Below are 22,804 nucleotides of genomic sequence, written 5' to 3' on the forward strand. Positions count from 1 at the left end.
ACATTGTTATAACATTAAGATTTATAACTTCACTAGGTAGCATTTAAGCAAGACATCACTACTATGAATTAATTAAATTTCTTATCATTACATTATATTAAATTACATCTAAAAAAATACTGAACAGAGTTTACCCATTTTAGTCAAGGAAATTATCTTTAACATGTAACATTATTATCATAAATACTGTAAATAAAAATACCTCTGAAGGTTCTACATGTGTTTACATATTCAAAAGTACCTCCAGAGATTAGTTTGAAACCACAACCCAACAAAATACTGTTGAACAGTTCACGACATCTTGTTCACAACAGCCTCCGACTGGTTTTAACTTACAGTAATATGGTTTTAACCAGTCTATGGTTTTAACCCAGCCATGATGCTGCACTTTTGGCTCTCTCCTAAAGGTTACAAACTTTACTCACCGGAGTTTCCAGGGGGAAAAAAGTCCTTCGGTAAATGACGGCACTCAAAAATCCGGAGTGATGGTGACTTTACACTGAAGACCCGTTTCTGGGCCCGTGTGATCGAGTAGCATGTAGATGCAGTACCGGAGGCTTTAGTTTCTGGACCGCAATCCTAGGACCGGAAAGGCAATTCCAGGACCCTTGTTTACTTTGATACTGCCAGCTGGCTGACTGGCTAGCTAGCTATGTTACTCTTTACAGCCCCCGAAACCAATTATCCTTACCACAATCACCACAGAGTGTGTGCCTAAACCTAAGTTATTGATTATATGCATGTCACCCTACAGCTAGCAGACAGGGTTAACCTCCTTTGTGTTGCTGTGTATTACCACCACCACGCCACTAGATGGCGCTGCCGCGTGATCTCGTTTTTCACGCTTCTCTCTGTTCTTCCTCGGTCTGGCGCTAAAGTGAGCGCACACGGCAGAGACTACTGGATGCGTCAAGGGTCAAAATAGCGCTGCTTTAAGGCCCATATTTTGTATGTGGGCTACAGTATGGTAAGGAGGAGACATGGTTGAGAAGGGCGGCTTGACCAGAAACCATACTTTCATTGTTTTCCTGTATTAAACACAAAGTCAGTATTGAGTTTTTTTCGTATGGAACGCAACTAATGTTCTGTTTCAAAACGTTATTCAATAGTTTTATTTTTGAAGGCGTAACCGGACGTTGCGTATTTATTGTTGCTAGCTTGACCGGGAAGTTACATATTTCTTATTGCTAACTTGACCGCCAAGACGTCCAAAAACGGCTCTAAGAGGGTGTTGAGGTGTTAATCCAGGCCGTAATAAAGCTGAGACTGAAGAAGCCTAACTGAGACTTTCTTCAATCTCATTTGTAATGTTTTGTATGGCCTAAATAGTCCTTACATTAGAGAGACCATACTTATTAAATAATTTCCTTAAATGTTCTACATCACCATATGAACCATAGGCGCATACCGGCATATATGGTTTTTCATGGGAATAACACTTTTTATCAAATACAATCATTAAGCACATCATTGATGAGCTGGTAGTGATAGATGATCTGTCTCAGAGAAACGGTACTAGGCCTGTAACGGTGAGGCTTATACCCAGTAAAGTCTCAGTAGCATCCTTTGGGCTTTGCCACTGGTTGATTTAGGAGTTATGCTGAGATTGTTTATATTCTTTCTCGGGAAAGTATCAAAAAACAGGCAGTTTACCTACGTCATAATTTTTTTGAAACTTTCCAAATGATCTTATGAACCATTAACAACTCATATATAAATGGTTTGTCATTAAAATGATACTTCATATATAATAGTGAACCGATCATGTATAAAGTATGAAAATATAATTATTAGGCACATTATAGATGAGCTTATTAATAAAGAATACAACATGTATAACTGTTTGTAAATGACTTGCTAATGTGTATTAACGTAAGAACAATGGTTTATAAATGATGAATAAAAATGGACTAATACTTAACTGCTTTATAGTGTGTAGATAATAAAGAATAAAACATTTATAACTGTGTATTAATGTATGAACAATGCTTTATAAATGAATTCCTTATTTACCCATTCTTAACTATATGCTATATATACAATTCTCCAGCTTTTACTTTCTGATGAACTACAACCATCCTTATTGTGAGGCATGCAACATCTTTGCACAAATGTTTCAAATAATGTGGCCTCTCCAAGTGACTTTGTTACACAGTAGCATCACACACAGTGTTCATGCATTCAACAAATAATTTATTAATTTTTTTTTACAAATAATACATGATCTTTGGAGCAAATAAAAGCAATCCATAACCTGCATATCCCACAAAACTGCCTCATATCATGTCCTCAAGCCTCCACTGTAATAGTGTCTTGTGAAACCACTTTAGACCTACCCTGGAAAATTCAGAACAGGGCCTGGGACAGTACTGTAAAAACTTCCATGCAATAACAAATATGATTCATGTGTTCAATTCACATTTCATAATAAATTAAAACAGTCATCTGAGTCAAAGGGTTACAGAAAGTTAATATAAATAATTATATAGTTACTAGTTTTGACTTGACTAACACATTCATTAAAAAAAATCTAGCAGTAGACCGTATTCAGCTAGAAAGTTACTACATTAAATCAGCATAACTTATTTACAGTCCTCTCAAGAGCACTCAGCGACATTTAGCCACGTGCCCAGAAAGATGGTGAGAGCGAGCAAACCTGCGGAGACAGTTGGGGCAGGAATATGGCTTCTCCCCTGTGTGAGTTAACATGTGAGTTTTCAAATGGCCTGACAAGCGAAAGCTTTTTCCACATTCTTGACATGTGTAGGGACGCAGGTTTGTGTGACTCCTCCTGTGCTTGCCCAGATCACCAGAGGAGGTGTAACGGCGGTGGCAGTCTGGGCATTCAAAGGGCTTTTCCCCTGAGTGTATCCTCTTATGCTTCACCAGGTCGCCAGACTGAGTGAAACTCTTCTCACATTCAGTGCATTTGTAGGGTCTCTCACCAGTGTGGGTGCGTTGGTGGTTTCGCAGATGTGCAAGGCGTATGAACCTGTTGCCACAGACTGTGCAGTGGTAAGGCCTTTCTCCGGTGTGTGTCCGCAGGTGAATTTTCAAAGCCCCGAGATCTCCGATCTTCAGCCCACAGTCTCCGCACTGGTGAGCTTTCTCATTGGTGTGCAGTTTGGAGTGAACCCTCAGGTTTCTCCGAGTGTTAAAGTTCTTCCCGCACACATTGCAGTGGAAGGGTTTGTCACTGGAATGTGTCCTCAGATGGAGATCCAGACTTGACTTGAATCCAAACTCCTTTCCACATTCAGGGCAAGAATATTCCTTCTTGCTGGAGTGTGTGGTTAAATGGTACTTCAGGTGGTGTGATCTTAAAAAGGCCTTCCCACACACCTGACATTTGTGCGGCTTCTCGCCGGTATGTATTTTCATGTGTTGCCGCCAACCGCTGCGCTCCACGAACCTCCTGCCGCAATCCTTGCAGACAAATGGCCGGTCACCTGTGTGGGTGCGCATGTGATCCTCCAGGCTTTGAGGCGTGCATAGCTTCTTGCCACATTCTGGGCACTGCACGCCAGTGTCCAGACAGATTGGCTTATCCTCAGGTTCTGTGTTATCTGGTTCATGACATAAATGCGGCCCTTGACCCCAGGTAGCTTTGAAACTCTTCCCACACAGAGCGCAGCTGAGATGCCCTCCTCTGGTAACCACAGACATGTTGTGCCACCGCTGACAATGATTCTTCAGATTCTTCAGGTACTGGAAGCTGCGTGCACAGGTTGGACAGGGGTGGAGACGGCGGGGAGGGCAGAAGGGTGGGCTTCACGTACATGGACCCTAAGGTGTACTTTAGAGTTAAAAGTAGTGTTGCAGACAGCGCAGGTGTGTTTGGGGATGAGGTTTAGTGTGTGGCCTGAGAGGCACTTTTTTAGATTCGCAAGATACTGTTTCTGATGCACCCACTTGACATGCTTCTCCAAGAACTCCAAGTCAGTAAAGGACACATTGCAGTGAGGACATGGAAAAAATTCAGATGGTGACTCTAAGTAGGAGAGGAAGACACACACAGAAAGCAACGCATTAACAAAGTAATAATGTATGATTTCCACTTCCCTATAATACAGACAGTCAAACATATACTTGTTTAATTATTTAAAGTTACGAGAAACAAAGGAAATGCTTTTGTAGATATTAGAAATGCACTTTTTTAAGGCTATGATAGACAAATTATTCCCACCCAATCGTCTGACACTGACATGCATTTATGTAAGAAGGTAAATACAAATGCCGCTCGAAAAAGCAAATGTGTTTCAAACACTGACATTGCAGTTCAATCCCAAAATGTCTAAACAATATGCTATTTAAAGCTGAAAATTGGCTACATCTGATACCCTGCGAATGTATTAGTGCAAGCAGCTCTTGCTATTTAATACCCAGGGATTACGTGTTTTTCATAAACTACTGGCTACTACCTGTGCAGATTCCCTCTCCCTCCTCTGCCTCCTCTTCGCCATCTCTCTCCTCTTTAATCCACGACTCCGACTCCTCCTTCACAGCAGTTTCAGTGAATTCATTGTGTGGCTGATGGTCAGAGTCACACTCGTCCTTTACGAGTGCCTGATGGTGGTGAACACCTGACCAGGATGCTACAGTGTCTGGCTTAGTGTCGGAGCAGCTTGATGAGTCTCCATTGTGCTGCTGCTCCTCACCGATCTCCTGTGAATGTGGTTCCTCCTTGATTTGTATGTTAAGGCCATCTCCACTGGCGTTAACTTCCTGAGAATCTTCCTCTAACTCAGATTCAGTTTTAATTATTAAACCATCTCCATTAGTGTAAACCACCAGAGTGTCTTCCTCTAACCCAGATTCAGTTTTAACTACGAGACCATCTCCATTAGTGTACACGTCCCGAGAGTCTTCCTCTAACTCAGATTCAGTTTTAACTACGACCACATCCTGTTGTTTCTCTCCTCTCTTTGCTTTGTTTCGCAAAGACTTCTTCTTGGCAGATTTCATCTTCATGCAACGTTAGTCACCATTAGGAGCTCTTCTCTTCAGTGTGCTGTGGAGCAGAGGAACACGTTATTAAGGTGAATGCATTGGAAGGCAAAGATAGCTACACACAAGGCAATGTAAGCAATATAAAAACAACAACAACAACAACAACAGGCCATCTTCTCCATTATGCTCATCTATCTATCATCTAACGTTAATAGCATCATAGCTTAGCTACACCTACGGCAGCATTAGCCTAGCAGCGGTGCTAGCACTGTGGCTCATGCATAAGGTTCCTGCAGTTTTCTTGTAGCTACGCAGCTGTCAGTGTCATTCAGCTTTGCTCTGCTCTAAAGAAAAGTCGTACCGTTGTATATTACTCGATTCAGGCAAAGCCTTTAAACATTTAAGTTGACGTTTACTAACTGGCTATATTAGAAGATTAGTGTATAGAGATAATAACACAGGAAGAGCACCTCACTTCCTTTAGTTCTGACCAATCAGCTCAGCTCAGTGATGGTTAGGTTACAGCCTACAATCCAATTAAAGAGACAGCAGCACAAAGCAGGTACCTCAAGACTGCCACTGTAAATCAATCGTTCACCAAATTTGAACTCATTAGGCCTCTATCATTTTATATCACAATTTCTTGGAGCCCTTGCAGATGTCATATGTATAGTTATCTGAGCCACCACAGAGAATCACTGTACTAATAATTTACTTTTATTTTCAGAATCAGAAATACTTTATTGGGGGAAATTCTTGTCTCACATTGCACATCAAAGTATAAAGAAATAGAAAAACTAATAGAAAGTTGGTAAATAGAATATAAGGAAGCACACAGTATCTTTTACATTTAAAAATATAAATCACAGTGTGCAAAATGTATTCTTTTACACTATATGACAGAAGAGTGATGATAAATTGTGTTAATGAACTGGTAGTGATGAAATAGTACTACTACTACTACTACTACTAATAATAATAATAAGTACCAATACTGTGGCACTGGAATGTATTAAAAATCCTTAAAAACTGCAGTACTGGACAGAGATTAGAGAATATTGCACATTAGATTTTGGAAATATTGCACTACAAGGTCTATTACTAAGTGACTGTGTGTTTTACATAGTTAAAGGTTTTTGGCTGAATTGAAAACAATATTTATTTTTCTATTTGACTGGAAATCATTTGGAAGTGGCTGAGATCTTTCCACAAAACATAATTTATTTTAAATGTAAGGCAAATTCCTCAACACACAGTCAGTTTGAAATAGGTCAAGTGTGTCTGAAGCACATGGAAATCACACATCCAAGCAATCAAATCAGTTTTTACTTATGTATCGGTTATTTATATATATCTTATTTCATTTTAATTATTTTTGTCATGTTCAACTATTTTGAAAATCATTCAAATAGGTAATTCCCCTAACCTCTGTACAAGCTGTGATGTCTGATACTGATTTATGCTGGTTAAGTTAATTTAAAGTTAAGTTAACTTTTCCTCTCTTTAAAACTGATCTTCAAAGACATACATCTTTTATTTTAGGATCTATTGAGTAGCAAGTGGCAGTAACTGATGCAAACTGAGACTCTTTATTAGTGTTAAATTAGAGAGGTGCAGCATCGACAGTGTTGTAGTTCTTTTGTCCGCGCCATGTGTTGAGAAATTAAGTCCTAGGTTTTTTCTAAGTAACCTACAGCAGATCTGGGTACATCTCAATAAAACTAAAATTCACATTTCTGACCTAATTATCTAACTTTAAATTATTATTTTTATGTCACAAGCACCATTTGTATTTACATCCCAGTACTGAATTTTGTAGGTCTCATGTCCTCATATCCTTTTTACTCAACTAGTTGTATAAATAGTACTAAGTGCATGGATTTCTCTTCTGTACAAAACACACTCATAATCATCCAAAGGTTAAAAATCAAGGGCAACTGGTCTCGGTTGAAGATACTATAAAACGTTTCGTCCCTCAGCCAAGAGACTTCTTCAGTTCTGACTGACTAGTAGGGAAACTCAGCAATTTAACTTCTGTGGGGTCGTTTGCCAAGATCATAGATACCGCTGGTTCGTTAGTGCTCCTGGCTGTTGTAACGAGGACTAACCAGGAGCCAGGAGCACTAACGAACCAGTGGTATCAACTATGACCTGGATGACTGAGAATCTTCACAGACACTCACAATCATGTTCCACAGACTTTATTTCAGCCGACTCAGGACAGAGAATCTTGACGCAATCTTTGTACAACACTATTCCCTTCTTTGAAAACAAAAAAACAAACAACAAAAGTTATGTACAAAAATAAAGTATGTTAAAAAAAAACATACACAATGATACAATAACAAAAAACCTGTTAATAATGCTTATTTGTGGAGGGCTGCTATAAACAGTGACAGTATTCGTTTGAGTTTTAGTTTGCTTAACTATGCTGTGAGTTTGACAAAACCGCTCATGAATTTGATCATTTAATAAGAGGCCAGTAGCACCATTCTGTGGCTGGATATCCCGTCTTAGTGTTTCACATGAATTATGGGGCTCATTGCCTCCATGCAGTGCAAAAAGGAAAACAAAGAGAAAACAAAATATACCAACATCAACACCAACCAGTGAACACGTAACTCAGTCTCATTGAAAATAAAAATCCTGTACACTCTTCTCAAAATCTCTCACCAGGAGAACAATCAAATGCAACTCTTTCCATTATCATTGGATTTTCAACTGAGTAACATTTTCTTCCACATCCAATTTTTTTTTTTTATCAAATTGCAGCTATGATTGGCTAAAACAATCATCTCAGCAGGCAAGATGCCTGACAAAAAACAGTCCAGCAAAACTAGCCAAACACCAACATACATTTCATGTCAACAAAATGTAATGACATTTTTCAAAAGGACACAAGATTTCTTCATTTCTACGGACAATTTCTGATGTGTTTTACATCATCTTAGTGTCAGGAACTAATAAGGAAAACTTCATCCTTTTTCTATTTATTACAAAAATTTTTTTTTGAATATGTTATTGTTATGTTCTCCAGGACCTGCGCCACACATTTCCATCAACACAATTATTAAGTGTAAGCCAGCTGACTCACAGACAAGGCAAGAAGTGAAGGCAGATGAGCAGAAAAACAAATAGCAATGTAACAGAGTAAAACCATACTCAGGAGTCTGTTTAACATAAATATATAGCTTAGAAGCCTGCCATATATTGAGTTACAATTACATATCACGCATATTGACTATGATATAAAAACCATCTAACAAGCAACTTTAACTTTATTTTTTTCCTGTGCTGAGCTGACAATCAAAATCTTGCACATTATGCTGAACCAGTTTAAAAGTCTTTTGTTCTTAATTGCAATTTTGATTGTCACTTTTTGGGGTGTAAAGCACATGTTGGTTGCAAAGAGAGTGGATTTATTTTTTAACACCTCTGTTGGTCAATCAGAAGGATTTTACAGTCCAGCTTCAGTCGTTGTACAGGGACTGACTATTGTATGTACTAATACCTCTTTAGTGATCACAGACAAGATGCAACATTGTTTTGTTGATACGTATAGCAGTTTTGGTGCATTCTAGGGACAGCTGGCTTGGTCATCTGAAACACTGAAATACAGTATAGCCATACATAACACAATAAAAGACACTTAATAATTCATTATACAGTGTATATACAATTCTGTTCAAAATGCTCAAGTTAACGGACTGTCATATTTCTGTCTTTTGGACTTTGTCTTGCGGCTGCTTCTTTCAAAAATTAATTTATTATATATCAAACACTGCTCTTTTATCCCTGTACTATTTAATTTATATCTTTGCTTTCCTACATAGCCATAGTGGTCAGGTGCTGATGCCCTAGAAGCCCCTTGCGCCCTGCTCCTGCCCCCCGGGTGTCCCCCTCCGCTGCCATGGCCACAGTATTCTTGTAGGTTCTGACGCAACGTAACCAAAGCAGAGCCCAGGCAGGCACGATTTTGAGCCAAGACGCCCCCAGGCAGCTGGAAGAGGACAGTTGCCACCCCAGCCATGCCGTCATCTGTAGGCTCTAGGGTGATGGGCCCCACCTTAAAGGTGGAATAGGAGAAGCCCATGAGCTGAGAGAGGAAGGGGTCAGAGCGGCAAAAGTGCTGATAGCCGCTGTACGTGGATGGGTGGTGATGGTGTGAGGCCGGGGTGCCAGCTGTGGTGCTGGCATAGTGATGGGTGTTCAAGTAGTGCAGCGGCAGGTGCTGGCCGCCGTTGCCCCCTCCACCCAGGGTGATGTGATGGTGGTGGTGAGCTGTGGGTCCGGAGCCCGGGTCATGTTTGTATGAGACAGCTCCTGCCCTGCCCCTCTGGCCCACCACCACTCCACCTAACTTGCTTGTGCGCGCATGAGCAAGCGATACAGTGCTGCCCCCCACCCCTCCACCAGCTGAAGGCAGGTAGATGAGCTGAGGCTCCTCCGGCTCAAGGTATATGGTGAGTTTAGCAAAGGGCCTCGACGCCATCTTGGTCATCTCCTGGATGTGACGACGCTGCTCCCGACGGAAGTCCAGAAACTGCTTCACCTTCCACAGGAGGACGCAAACAGACAGGAAGAGGAAAAAGCAGGAGAAGAAAACAGAGAAGAAGACAAAAAGATCGATGTGGGCTTGGTCCTGTCGCAGAAACAGCAGGCCCTGGGACTCTCCATGTCTCCTTTCAGTTCCCACACCTCTCAGAGCGATGTAGAAGCGACTGGATTTCAGGGAGTGCACCTCATGGGGGAAAGTGATGACTACACGATCTCGAACACCACGGACAATCAGCACCGTCTGTGGTTTCCACACAGTGATGTAGCTGATGAGTCCTTCAGCCCGCTCCTCCCTGATTTCTCTCTCTGCCACTTGGGGTTTTGCTTGAAGCTGCATTGGGTTACTGGAGTGCATGGAACTCCCAAGACTGGACGAGGCGTTGGCAAACACCTTTATAGGGGACGGAGGTGAATCCTTATCAACACCAGTCGTTGTCCCACGAGTCACCGATTCCTCCTCAATCTTGATGGTGTGAATCCCTGTGTACTGGTCCACATCCACAATGAAGGTGTCATGAGAGTTCGACACATACACCTCCACCTCACCAAACGTAACATCAATGGTGACCCGGATGTCAACATTGGTGAACTTTGGCTGTGCAGCGAAAAACACAGTGCGCCCCTTGGGCAGGTTGCGAATGGCGGGATCATGGAAGCAGTTGGTCTGGGACGTGGGGTCAAAGCAGCATTCTGCGTCCACGTTGAACTGACGGTAGCACTGACGCCCATTCACCGGCGTGCCATTGAAGGAGTCTTTGCACTTGGCACACTAAATACAGGTACAAAACAAAAACAATTTGAGCAAAAAGGAACAGAGCAAAGTCAAACTTTTTTCTTAATCCCAAAAAAATGCTTTCATCAATGTAGAAAATGAAAATCCAAGGATGTATTTTGACACAGGCCAAGTGTAGAAAGATATGATGGTAACATTTTGCAAAGTGAAACCCTTTTTACATATTTGAAATCATCTCTAGCATGAGCATACCTGTTGCGTATAGCAATCTTTCTGAGGGCTGGTGAGACAGGAGGAGGTCTCTGTGTTGTTTTGGCAGGGGCAACCTGTGCCATCGGCTTCACACGTGTCTGCATGGCCATTACACTGACACCTGCAATGAAGAGGAGGAAATCCAAACAATAAAGATGAGAAATTCTAAACACTAAAAGAGAAGAAAATCAGAAGACTATAAAGGAGAAAATCCAAACACTTTCAGTCGGAGTTTAACTAATTATAGAGATTCAATAAGTATTTTTACTGATCAAAACATTAAATTAGACATGGTAAGGTAAAAGAAGAATCATCATTGTGTGTACCAATAATGGTGGCTGTGGTAAAACATCCAGTATAATCAGCCTTTTTAAAACATTTAAAAGCCTTATGTTGTTATATGCAACATATAAAGGCTTTGTAATGTTGGTCACAGCTTAGAGGAGTCAATTGACTGCTAAACAGCAAACATTGACTCACTTGTCACACTTCCCATGCAGCAGGAAGTAGCCATTGAGGCAGCTCTCGCACTTGTCCCCCTTGCTGTTGTTCTGGCAATTCACACACACAGCATTCTCTTCCGTGGGACCCTCAGACACCCAGTTCTGAATCTGATAAAGGGACAAAGACAGATCAGCAGAGAGCAAAAACAAAGATGGTGTTCAAGATAAAGCACACTACTAGTGTGTTTGTTTTTACATGTAATCAGGAAAAGGTCACAAAGACGGCAGACACTTACGCTGTTGAGGTCCAGAGGGAAGAGGTGTGGGTTTTCAAGGGCTTTCTTATGTTCATCTCGGGATAAACACACAGCACTGTTTCCCCTGCAGAACTCCCGACATGGACGACAAGTGCCACCCCCCTTGGCAGAGCCCACAAACAGAGGCTTACACTTCTCACAGTGCTTACCCTGGAAATTGGGGAAGTAGAAATCGTGACTAGTGTGCATGGGGGGAAAAAAAACTTTGTTTACAGTATTTGCATGTGGTTTACTACAAGCACTTACTATAGTGTTATTGTGGCACTCAAGGCAAACATCTGGCTTGGTAACACCAGCACAGTTGCTGTGCTTGTTGCAGCTGCACTGAGAGGAACAATTATCCCCCACAAATCCAAAGTGACACTGGCAAACTCCTGGGGACATGCAGGTGCCGTTCAGACAGCCTTGTGCACACACTGGTTCACACTGACCAGAAACACTATAAAGGTGAAAAACAAGAACAGGAGATTTGGGTAAAGCTGTCCAGTTACTATGAAAAGCAATACTATCCTTTTGTATTCAGTCCCTGAGGCATAAAGGTAGACTTCTAATCTTTACCTGCTGAGTATGTAACCGTGTTTGCAGGTGCAGTGGTATCCCTGGGTAAGGTCGTGGCAGTCCTGGGTGCTGTTGCAGTGGTGATGACCGTTAGCACACTCATCCTCCTCTGGACAGTGGAGGAAGGACCAGCTGCTGTTTCTCAGGGGGCAAACGCCCTCACTCACACCTGGTGAGACAGGAATGGAGAAAGGTGAGTGAATCAGGGATGAGAAAGCGTACATTTAGATTCACCTAAAATGTTCAAGTGAAAAATGTTCCTCCCACCAATGCTCAATTTATTGAGTGCATCAACAGAATATGTTTCTCACCATCAAGTCCTCCTTGCAGGCAGCGTCCAGCCCCATTGCCTCCCCGAGTAGAACACCAACCACACTGAGGCCTGGCAATGCACTGGGAGCACTGGGTGAGCTGGGAGCACTGTGGAGAGCAAGAGTCTCCACCAGAGAGCAGGCGACCACACTGACCCGCCTCACATCGCAGGGGCACAAAAGACGGGCTCATGCACTAGGAGGAAGGGAGAGAGGTTAACTATATCTGAACATGCTTTTCATAAATAATTGACACAAAATACATCTGTAAATTCAGGGTCATCTTACCTGCTGCAGAGCCATGCTCCACACACAGTGCTGCCAGCCCCCATCAGAGCCTCTGGAGCCCAGACAGAGGCTGCAGTTATGGAGACTGTGGCAGGGCGGAGGGCACGGCAGAGGGGGAGAAGACTCCACCTGCATGGGCGAGACGTTGAGCAGGGCGTAGCTGAAACACGTCCAGTCATAGGTAGGGTTCACACTCAGGATGCGCCTCGTCTCTCCTGGAGAAATCACAACTCAGTCAACCTTTTTTTATTAAGTGGAAAACATTTAGTGGAACAAAAATGGCCAAAATCTAGATAATGGTAACTCAGGGGAAATCTAAAGGGCTGTTTCATTTGAGCTGCACAACAATCTCCAAAATAATAACCCATACATATGTAGTTCTATACATTCCTATATGTACAAGGTGTGGTTATTGTCATCATTGAATCAAAGTTTGTACATGGACATCTTATCTATTTTCAGTTATTAATAAAAAGAGCTCAAGAGATCATCAGCTCTATTGCCCGGACCTGTGCGTTTGAATTGGCGAGTCCACATGCATTTTCCAGAAGCAGTACACTTGGGGCAGTCGGATGCCTCACAGCTGGTCTCAGTGCAGTTGCTGGACAGGAAGATTTCTCTCTGGTTGATCCGACAGTCATGTTCAGATGTACAGCTAACAGAGCTGCTGATACACGCGCCCTCTGGACAGTTTGTGCACCACTTACACTGTAGAGCAGGCTGGGAAATTAAGTAAAGAACAGATTTTAGTTGACAGACAGGAGCATTCTCTCTTTGAGCAAGTGACTGCATTAGACTAGGGGGGTCGTATGTTACCTGTGATGGACTGGAGAATGTTTTAGGGTGTCGTGCGAGGCATTCACTGCAGGTCTTCAATCTACGGCATTGGTCTGGCTGGCGAGGGGTTGGTGAACAAGGAGACTGGCCAGTGAAGCAGCCCATTCTGAAGGAGAGGGAGGGATGCATTTTATTTAGTAGATGCACGTAACTTGGAGCTCATTTATTTAGAGTTGCTTTCAGACGATTGTTACCTCTCAGCGGTATCAGAAGAAGCACAGATTCCCCTACACCAGACGCAGCTGCCTGTAGTGGTGTTGCAGGCCTCTGGTGTAGGCAGCAGGGCACAGGGGTCAGAGGGCAAAGAAAGGGTTAGGAGTCTGCCCAGCGTGACACCATTGAAGCCTCCTGACAGGAAGACACGGCCAGCCCAGCTTGTCATGGCAAGAGACACTGAACAATTTACTGGATCTCCTACAGCCGAGACTGAAGGAAAGAAATGGAAAGTGGTTAGGTTATGGTATGGTAAGTTATGATTCGAACACAACTAAATCAGCAGAAAGACTTTAAGACAGTCACCTGGTTGTATCCAGGTGTTACAGTTGACTTGGTACAGAGACACTGAGTTACTGTAGTCTTCTGCTTCCGTCCTTCCCCCGACAATGACCATGGTGTCTTTGATCAAGGCTGCAGCGTGGAAGAAACGGGACAGGGGCTGCGTAGCAAAGAGATGATACAGCAAGAATAGATGTTATCTGAATGTAATGGACTGATAGGATAATAGGATAGGAGAAATGCATGGCTTGTCTAATGTACTGGCCTGTAAGATGGGGATAGAGACTAGATGAGTTCGGCCTCTTACCTTATTACCCTGTGAGGGGACCAGCAGAGACCAGGTGAGGTTGGGGTAGTACAGACTGTAGAGCTCGCCTGAGGGCTCCACAGTCTCTACATGGAAGCGGTAGCCTCCAAAGACATAGATGGCATCAGTCTGCTCATGGTAGACTGCTGAGTGGCCATATAAACCTGATTGAAGAACACATAAGGCAGAACAGAAGAGGAAAAAATGTTTGCTGCATCAGCCTTTGTGTTGTCTATTTTTTCACTTTCTAAATGTGGTATGATTGTGCTTGTAGAAGTGGTGCATAAGCCAATCGTTTATTAACCAAGGAAATGTTACCACAGTTAAAATACAAAAGGCCTCAGAAACCTGTAGGTGGTGTGCCAGTGTGAGGGGCAATGGTCCAATTTCCAGAATGAGGGCTGAACTCCAGCAGATGGTGGTTGAAGCCGTTCTCGGAAGAGTAACCTCCAATCAACAGCACAGAGGAATCTCGGCGTGCTGTTATAGTGTGGCCTGCCACCGGGGGCAGCACTGGGTTCTGTCAGAGGAGGAAGAAATTTTAATTTGTTAGAGGTAAAAAAAATATAAAAAATAAACTTTAGATAGATATATATATCCAGATATTTTGTATTTCCATGATAAATCTAATCCTAACCTTGTGTTCCCTCCAGACTAAACTGCTGAGATTGAGACTCCAGGTATCCATGGCAACACCGTTTTGAGTGACACCGCCCACCACCAACATGAAGCTGTGACTGGCTCCATGGCCTCCAAAGCCAGAATCATAACTGGTCAGCAGTGCAGAGGCGTGGTGATAACGAGGGCTAGGAGTCGAGCCTTCTTCCACAGAGCTGGTCAACATTTGGGTCCAACGGCGCTCTGACACAGAATATCTAAACGGAACAGTGCCAAAATATGTTATTATGCACATATAGACAATACATGGGCTATTAACATACGCCTCAAAAAGTGGACATTAATACTACTCTGAAAAGTCTCAAGTTGCCCCTACCTGTAGACATTTCCCAGAATACCCTCTGACAGAGAGAGCCCTCCATACATCCAGAGGTTGCCCTGTGGTCCAGACACCAGAGTGTGGCCCATCCTGTGGAGGAACCTGTGGGCCTGGTTCTATAGAACAACAGTGAATATGAATGTTTGCTTGTGCGGTGTTGAATTCATGAATCTGCAGATTGAAATATTATATTATGTTATTGCCCCTACCAATGTCAGTTGTGTGTCCAGCAGTGTTTCCCAGACCAGGCTGTTGGAGTCCCGAGGAACAGAGCAGTCTGAGCCTGCCCAGCTGTCTGAGCACACACACACTCCCAGAGTCTGAGACGAACAGGATATGTTGGTTAGAAATCTAGGATTTGTTCTCTCCTCTTTAAGAATTTAAAATCTTGTTTTGAGTTTTTAACTGTAATTTCTTGAATAATTGGTGAAATGTGATTCTGGCTGGGTAACATGTAACCTATAATCCACACGACACATTATTAGAGGGGGCCGCGCTTTTAAATGGCTACAAATCACAGCAGAGGCTTCTGTCCTCTGTTTGTATACCCATCAGCTGTCATTTTTTTGCTGAATTTTATTATGAACACATCACAACTAACAGAGAGTAAATAAGAATAAAATCTGTTGTGCTATGGTACCCTAATACTAAAAAGTAGATTTTTGACATAACATCGATTCATGTGTTCCATGTGCCCAAAGGTAACTTGGAAAATAAAACCAAATGTAAACTTAATATAAATTGTCACAACTCATACTATATTACAAGCTCCTCTTCCTTCAGCGATTCCACAATCCTGAGGGCACATGGGCCGGTCGCAGTGGGGTCCACCATATCCCTCAGGGCACTGACAGAGTCCCCCTTGGCACTGTGCTCCGCCTGGACACACGGGTGACCCCTCTTCACCCTCATCAGAGCTCTGGTGACACTGCCGCACCCAGAAAGATGCGTTGAAGCCTTGAGGTTTGTTTGAGGAGACGTTGGCCTCAAAGTAGACAGAGATCACTCCTGGTGGTAAAAGAGAAAATACAATGCATTGAAAGTGACCTTGTGACTTTTGACTCTGTCTTTAAATGCCCACTATTAAGTCCCCAAATTCCCTGAGGTTAAATAATCTGTTGGGTACTTGTACTGTTTAGAGGGATGTGTGGTAGCTCTCAAGTACAATTTAAACTTTTGCAGTGCGCCTGTAATGGAGGCAAAATGTTTATATCTGAATGAATAGTTGGTGGAAACCTGAGGTGGCCTCCACAGTGATGGGCTGAGTCCTTGTGGTGCCACAAAATGCTCCAATCAGGTTGTGATCTGAATGTACAACTCCATTGCCCAGGAAACGAGGAAGGCCATCAAACACGTAGACAAAAGAGCTCTGCAAAACAAAACATAGGGAATGCACGGAAGCAGTTATGCACAGAGAAATATGATGCTACAGCACAAGTAACATGTTCATTTGCTCGTGTGTATAGTGAGGTCAGATTTATACTCACTTTACAATGTGTATGGGAGTCTGGGTTTAGAGTGAGGGCTACAGGGGGACACAGCTGTCTGGGCAGACAAGGTGCCAGGTTCTCAGTCACAGACAGGACCCACAAGCAATGAGAAAGTCCTCCTTTCCCCTCTGTGCCACTTCGCCATCCCAGAGAAGAGGAGAGGGGCATGGCAGAGGAGGAGGTGGAGGAGAGCAGCACAGAACGGCCCTGGCATTGGCGGTAGCATGTGCCATTGTTCCTATTGGAAAGAGAAAGTTGTCAGGATAAACAAGTTGCGATGAAAGGATCTGAAAACATAAAAATCACCCAAAATATTTTCCGTCTTTATCCATATCTTATTATAATCCTCATTCTTTGATTCAGACACAGAATAAATAAAATTGTGCATTGCACTCAAGGTGAAGCTCTCCTTACCTGGGGTCTCCATAGTAACCAGGCAGGCAGGACTCACAATGTGGTCCCTGAGTGTTGTGGGTACAGTAGCACTGGCCTGTCTGGTTGTGACAGTATCCTTGCAGAGGGTCGCCATGGCCGTTACACTCACATGGCACGCAGCCGCCACCACCAGCCAGGGCTGAACCAAAGCTACCTGGACGGCAGTGCTCACAGTGGGGCCCTGTGGTCCAATCTGAAAGACAAGGACAAGAATGTCAGCAGAGTAGATTTGAGTTTAGTTTTATGAATTTTGAGTATGATAAATTTGCCTGGTTTAATAGGAGTTAAATACAAAACATGACTGAGAATACGCTATTGAAATGAGCCATCTATTAAGGTCTCACCTTGGCATTCGTCACATATTCCTGGTGCAGTAATACAGGTGGAATGGAAGTTGCAGCCACAGTCCACATCACATTCAACGCCACTGAGAACCAGAGTGGCAGGGTCGGACGTCCAACCAAGGGAACATTCACACTCAAAGCGGGGGCTGCCACTACACTGGCCCTCACGACACTCATTGTAGCAACTGTGGGAGGGGGGGAAAAAGTGGGGGTCAAAAGCAATTCTGATGGTTATATGGGAAAGGAGAAAAATATTTTTAGGTTAAGAGAGTGATGGATGAATCTACAGAGGAACACATTTGTAGGTGAAGACTCTTACGTCTGGTTGCAGTGCAGTGTGCCATCCCCTGTGTATCCCCTCTCACAGTGGCACTCATAGGAGGTGGGAGTGTTGATGCAGGTGGCGAAGGGGTGACAGTTGTGGAGACCCAGCCTGCATTCCTCTACATCAGGGCAGGTGGGGTACGACCAGATCGCATCTTGCTCTTCGTCATCCAAGTGCTCCAGCTCCATCTCCATTTCCAGGGGTCGAGGTGGGGCTGAGGTCTGGGGCTCAGGGCTGGAAAAGCAGGGCAAGGAGACGTGAAGATGAACAGGTATACTATTATCCATTTATCTATCCATCTCTTTTGTTATGGTTTGCAACATAAAGCTGGAGTGCATTCTAAGGTATGTGAAGGTTGCAGAAAGTAAAACTCCACTGTCTTTAATACACATGAATTATTTATTTTTCAAATTAATATAATTAATAACATTTTTATATTGTCTCTCAATATAGACTGTGACCAGTGGATTTTATGTATTGAAGAATCTTGCAAATGTTTATCAAAATAATCAGGAAAATTAACTGCTTATGATTTATTATTGATGCTTCTTGTTATTTCACTATTCCTCTTGCTGCTGTAACACTGCAAATATCCCCACTGTGGGATTAATAAAGAATTATCTTATCTTTAAACTAAATACTTATTGCATTTTTTCATATTTAACTTGGAGTAATTGATTAGTAACAAACAAGTTATGGACCCCTTCCCCTTCCAAAGACTGGACCACCATCCTCCCACAATATTTAAAGTATAAACATACCCCTATAATAAAGCCATATGCTTAAAGACGGCTTACTGCATCAGGTCATAAAAATGTAATAAGAGATATCTTACTTTGCAGCCCGTGCTTCAGCCACAGCCACACTGCAGTTATACACCGAAGGGTCATCTATTCCTGCCCAGTCTCCCCTCAAACATCTGAAAAGGTGGAAAACATGAAATAAATACAAGAAAATCACAATAAAAACAATGACTATTAACATATCAGCAATTTGATAATAAAAAGGGATTTATAAATTAGTCATTCAAATCAGGATGTTGGCTCTATATGTTTTTTTCTCTGTACAGTGTGCTTATCACAGCGTTGTTAAGTGTTTGCCATACTTACTTTCCAATTGTGGGATTGTTGTAGTCACCACACCAGCCACACTGGAATGTCCGCAGACAATCTGTGCACACATTCAAAGCTGAACACTGCTTACACTGTGGAACCGAATGAACACTGAGGAGAATGAGAATAAGGAATATTAGATTATTGATATAAGGTTCATTTCAACTTACTGACTAACAAAAAAAATCATAAATGCACACACAAAACTTTATTTATTTTTACACTCTTTATCTTCTTTCTGTTCAAGTAATGTGAGTTTATGTGTTCAAGTTTGAATCATCAAAACTAACAGGAAAGCAGGTAACTTGTATGTGCAAATACTTATTCTGTGTATTATGTGTATCAACTAAAAATAAAACACAAAAAATCCTCATTTTACCTGTCGTACCAGTCCCTGCACTCTCCATAGGGGTACTTTGTGAGGTAGGCGGCAAAATAGAAGCAGGCCTGGGCTGACTCACACCATGCACACTGGCTGGAGTTAGAGAGGCACTCACCACACGTCTTTCTCCTTTGCAAGACAAAAAGATGACCAGAGAGGGTAGGACAAAAAGGTTGAGCTGTAGGTTCTTACTTGTAATTACCTGTGTTAAAAATATAGCTTTTCAACTCACTGGTTGCAGACTTTAGGACACCCTCTTGGGTCACGTATGGAGCCATCTAGTCTTCCCCGTCGACTGCACTGGTAGTCGCCTTTCTTGCTGGAGTTTATCTGCCATTCGCAATAAGGGTCCTGCAGGCCAAAGTTAGTATGGCTCAGAAATACAATTGCTGCAACTTAAGTTATTTAGCAAAGTGACATTCTATGTTAAAACTTTTTTAAGTGTTATTCGTGATTTACCTGAGTACAAGCGGAGCAGTCTCTGTACTCCTCACACAGGGTACAGTGCTGGGGTGCCAACAGCAGATGGCGCTGACCTTCTATCTTGCCTTCCTCCTTCTCTCCCTCAGGGCAGGGCTCGAGATCTGGACTATCACGCAGCAGGCAGCGGGACAAAGACGGGCACCAGCCACAAGACTGATCGGACAGACAGGCCAGACAGGACATGTACCCTGAGCAGAAACCTGAGCGGTAAGGCTCCAAGAACAGGAAGGAGATCTCCTAGAAGGAGAGCAAATTATGTGGATATGAGGTAGGATATGAGTTTGTTTCTAGAGAAGGAATCTCACTGAGCAGAAATGTACATTTATGTAAATGTACAATTTACATTTTTTTTAATGCAGGTTAAAGCTCTTTGCTTTAGTGGATAAGCACAGGTAGAACAGGTGTCAGTACTCACACTTCCTCCAGGCAATGTTCTGTTCCATATCAGGGCCATCTCACTGGTCTGTCCTGAGCCTGAGTTGTTAAGGTAGCCCTCAGCCTGAACAAGGTAATGGTTGCCCCTGGTCAGGTTGGAGAACAGTTTACTCCCATCTGTGCGAGCCAGCAGCTTCAACTCCTTCTCCTGCTGGGCTGCCCAGCGACCCACCACCTCCTGCTCGATGCATAGAGAATTACAGGAAAAGAAATTATATTATTGGAAATTCTATTAATAAGAATAATGTAATATTTATTACAAGGCTGTGAATTAAAATTTAAAATGTACAATCTATTACACTATTTCTCCACATTTCAATTCACTATTGTGCGTGTTTAATTTTTGGGGAACACTTAAGCATCGAAACTGTCAAGAGACATACAGTCTGGCTGTCAATTAAGGTAGATCCAATCCATACTACAGCAGATATACAGGGAGGTATTTGTCCTGTGCTGATTGTGGATAACTGCGTTCCAATTGTGACAATGTTATTCCAGTGGTAATAAAATCAAACTAAAATATGTCCAGTGGAAATTACAAAAAAAAATAAATAAATAAATAAATGAATCTGTGGAAACTTCAATTTCAAATGTGCAATTTATTTAAAAATCATCAGCTTGTGTTACATGCACGTTCCCTCACCAGTTGGCTGGAGTTGGGCCCTGATGCCATTCGAGCCTCAAAGTGGAGCCTCTGGATGCGAGCCCACATGGAGACGGTCTCAGTGGGAGCGGGCGCAGGCGGAGGCCCCCCCCACAACGGGTGGATGAAGCCCCTGAACTGCAGGGCTACGTCCATTTCTGTGGTGGGGCTAAGGATGATGGTGGTGCTGCGGAGGATGGAAACCTGGCGAAGGGGTGAGGAGGATGGAGGGTAGTGGAGGATGGATGTGGAAGTGGAAACACATCAACAGAAGCACTATTCTCTACAAACTGCTCCACAAGCTTGACAAACTACTTGAAAAAAGGAATCTTCTCTATGAGCGAAATGCAAGACAGACAGCGAAAAAGATCAAAAGAGAGAAGTGAGCTTCGGAGTCAAGAGGTTAAAAAGCCAAGAAAACAAGGTAGAAGTGAACAAAAAGAGAAACAATCATAAAGTTGGAGAACTGCAGTGGAGTCAAAGCGTCAAAGTAATGTTCGAGGCAGGAAGGAGGGATAAGTATAAGCAGAGAGGGAAGTAGTTACAACCACAACTAGCACAGTTAGCACTTGAGATTTGGACTCCGTACCTTGTCAGGCTGGGAGTCGTTGCGGGGGTGCTGGAAGGTGAGCAGGTGCAGTCCCGGGACATAGTTCTCGGTGCGACAGGAGTGGAGGGAGGTTAGGAAAAGGGTACGCTCCCCCCACCAGCCGTACGCCCCTGAGATCTGGTCCACACGGCACGCACTTCGCTCTGTGAGACCGAGAGGGAGAGGTCAGCACACAAAGAACACATCTGACCTCTTAATATCTTATAATACAGCAGTTTCCTAAAGTGTACTACTGTACTGAAACAAGTCTGTTCTGTGACTTTTGTGTGACGTGTGTTCAAAAAAAGAGAAAAAATGACATGACCTCACTGCACCAAAGGAAGTATGCGATTGGACAGACAAGTCAAATCATGGTCTGAGTAGCCTGTCCATTCTCAACTGGGTGTAGTCAAGTCACTGTGCTCTAACTCTGAAACACGCCCAACATGAGTCTAGTCCCTCCCATGTCAACTCCCAACATCTATTTTTTTTTTTTCCCCCAGTCTGAGGCTTAGCCCTTCTCTTCTGCCCTCCTTCCTCCCTCCCTGGGTCTCACCTGACACTGGTAGGCAGGACTCATTCTGAACACACCAGCCAAATTCCCCAGGGGCACGGGCCAGAGAAGCTGGAGTGCCACTGAACACCAGACAGGATTGGCAATCAGACAGGAAGCGAGCCAGGCCCAGGCAACCAGTACTGCCACACTGTGAACACAAAACAGGGACTATAAACTGCAACGTTAATCCTGACAGATATATACATACAGGCATATCAAAGGGAAACAAATATTTTGGGTGTCTCCCAACGTGGAAATGGATATAACAACCACAAGGCTGTGCAGGGGGAAGTGTTACCGGATTAGTGGGCTGGTACTCTCGACAGCGGCCTTCACACCAGCTGCACTCCGGGTTCTTAAGGCACATACTTTCATCTAGCGCCTCAGCACAAACAGCGTCCTGGTAAAGCAATGCACACACACAAACACACTGGTTTTAACAATTTAGTTATCCATTTTTAGTCTTGTTCAACATAACTTTCTCATCCTTTCTCCCATCAGTCTTTTTACAGTCTTCCCAAAGAGACATGACTTTCTGTTCCCTTGTCTTCTGACACTCACCCTGTCACCTTCATCACTACTGACGAACAGTGGAACTTTGTAAGCCACCAGGTCTCCACGGGCAACACCGCTGTAACCCCCGGCAACCAGCAGCACTCGTCCCTCCATCACAGCAGCAACATGTGAGTATCGCCCCCTCACAGCATCCCCATCTATGATAAAGATGAAACTTTTGTAGGCACTGAATGTGCAGAACAATCAAGATTGTGTGACAGACGACACAGTATAAAGGAACTCACTGAGTGACCATCTCTCTCCCGCAGACACCCATTGGTGACAGCCCAGATGGTAAAAGAAGATCTCCTCGTCATAGCACTTCTCCTCCTGGTAGTGAATATGGACGTTCCCCCTGGGAGGGAAAGGCAGGAAGAAAATAGATAAATACATGCCGGACAGAACCGATT

General features: G+C 43.2%; 2 protein-coding genes across 2 annotated transcripts; both read right to left on the reverse strand.

Moving 5' to 3' along the window:
- Positions 1-2,445: 2,445 nt before the first annotated feature.
- On the reverse strand, positions 2,446-5,429 carry LOC119897347 (oocyte zinc finger protein XlCOF6). The gene is given in 4 exon segments (XM_038710984.1): positions 2,446-3,749; positions 3,752-3,991; positions 4,422-5,011; positions 5,312-5,429. Coding segments are annotated over 3 exon segments (1,932 nt in total). The 5' UTR covers positions 4,972-5,011; positions 5,312-5,429; the 3' UTR covers positions 2,446-2,607.
- A 1,706-nt stretch (positions 5,430-7,135) lies between these two features.
- On the reverse strand, positions 7,136-22,787 carry LOC119898263 (multiple epidermal growth factor-like domains protein 8). Its single transcript, XM_038712452.1, has 35 exons — positions 22,640-22,787; positions 22,401-22,552; positions 22,138-22,239; positions 21,840-21,987; positions 21,284-21,447; positions 20,695-20,898; positions 20,032-20,229; positions 19,593-19,853; positions 19,366-19,484; positions 19,131-19,262; positions 18,749-18,862; positions 18,475-18,558; positions 17,634-17,873; positions 17,315-17,499; positions 16,950-17,163; positions 16,533-16,773; positions 16,282-16,414; positions 15,803-16,053; positions 15,255-15,365; positions 15,043-15,161; positions 14,686-14,923; positions 14,397-14,568; positions 14,049-14,212; positions 13,766-13,901; positions 13,441-13,672; positions 13,226-13,352; positions 12,919-13,129; positions 12,410-12,624; positions 12,122-12,317; positions 11,811-11,979; positions 11,499-11,691; positions 11,232-11,402; positions 10,973-11,103; positions 10,493-10,613; positions 7,136-10,276 (listed from the first exon to the last, which is right to left on the reverse strand). The coding sequence occupies exons 1-35, from the start codon at positions 22,785-22,787 to the stop codon at positions 8,645-8,647; spliced, it is 7,428 nt and encodes a 2,475-aa protein (XP_038568380.1). The 3' UTR covers positions 7,136-8,644.
- Positions 22,788-22,804: the final 17 nt, after the last annotated feature.

Source organism: Micropterus salmoides, unplaced genomic scaffold, assembly GCF_014851395.1.
Source record: "Micropterus salmoides isolate LMB-PRFRI ecotype aquatic unplaced genomic scaffold, ASM1485139v1 Ms_hic_scaffold_11, whole genome shotgun sequence".
Lineage (NCBI taxonomy): Eukaryota > Metazoa > Chordata > Actinopteri > Centrarchiformes > Centrarchidae > Micropterus > Micropterus salmoides.

Bases quoted from the DNA above. Each gene is read 5' to 3' on its own strand.
- LOC119898263 (XM_038712452.1), bottom strand. From the start codon at position 22,787: ATGTATTTATCTATTTTCTTCCTGCCTTTCCCTCCCAGGGGGAACGTC. The intron at 17,500-17,633 runs GTAAGAGTCTTC...CCCCTCCCACAG, and splicing joins ACACTGCACTGCAACCAGAC to TTGCTACAATGAGTGTCGTG. The intron at 13,130-13,225 runs GTAACATACGAC...TTAATTTCCCAG, and splicing joins CATTCTCCAGTCCATCACAG to CCTGCTCTACAGTGTAAGTG.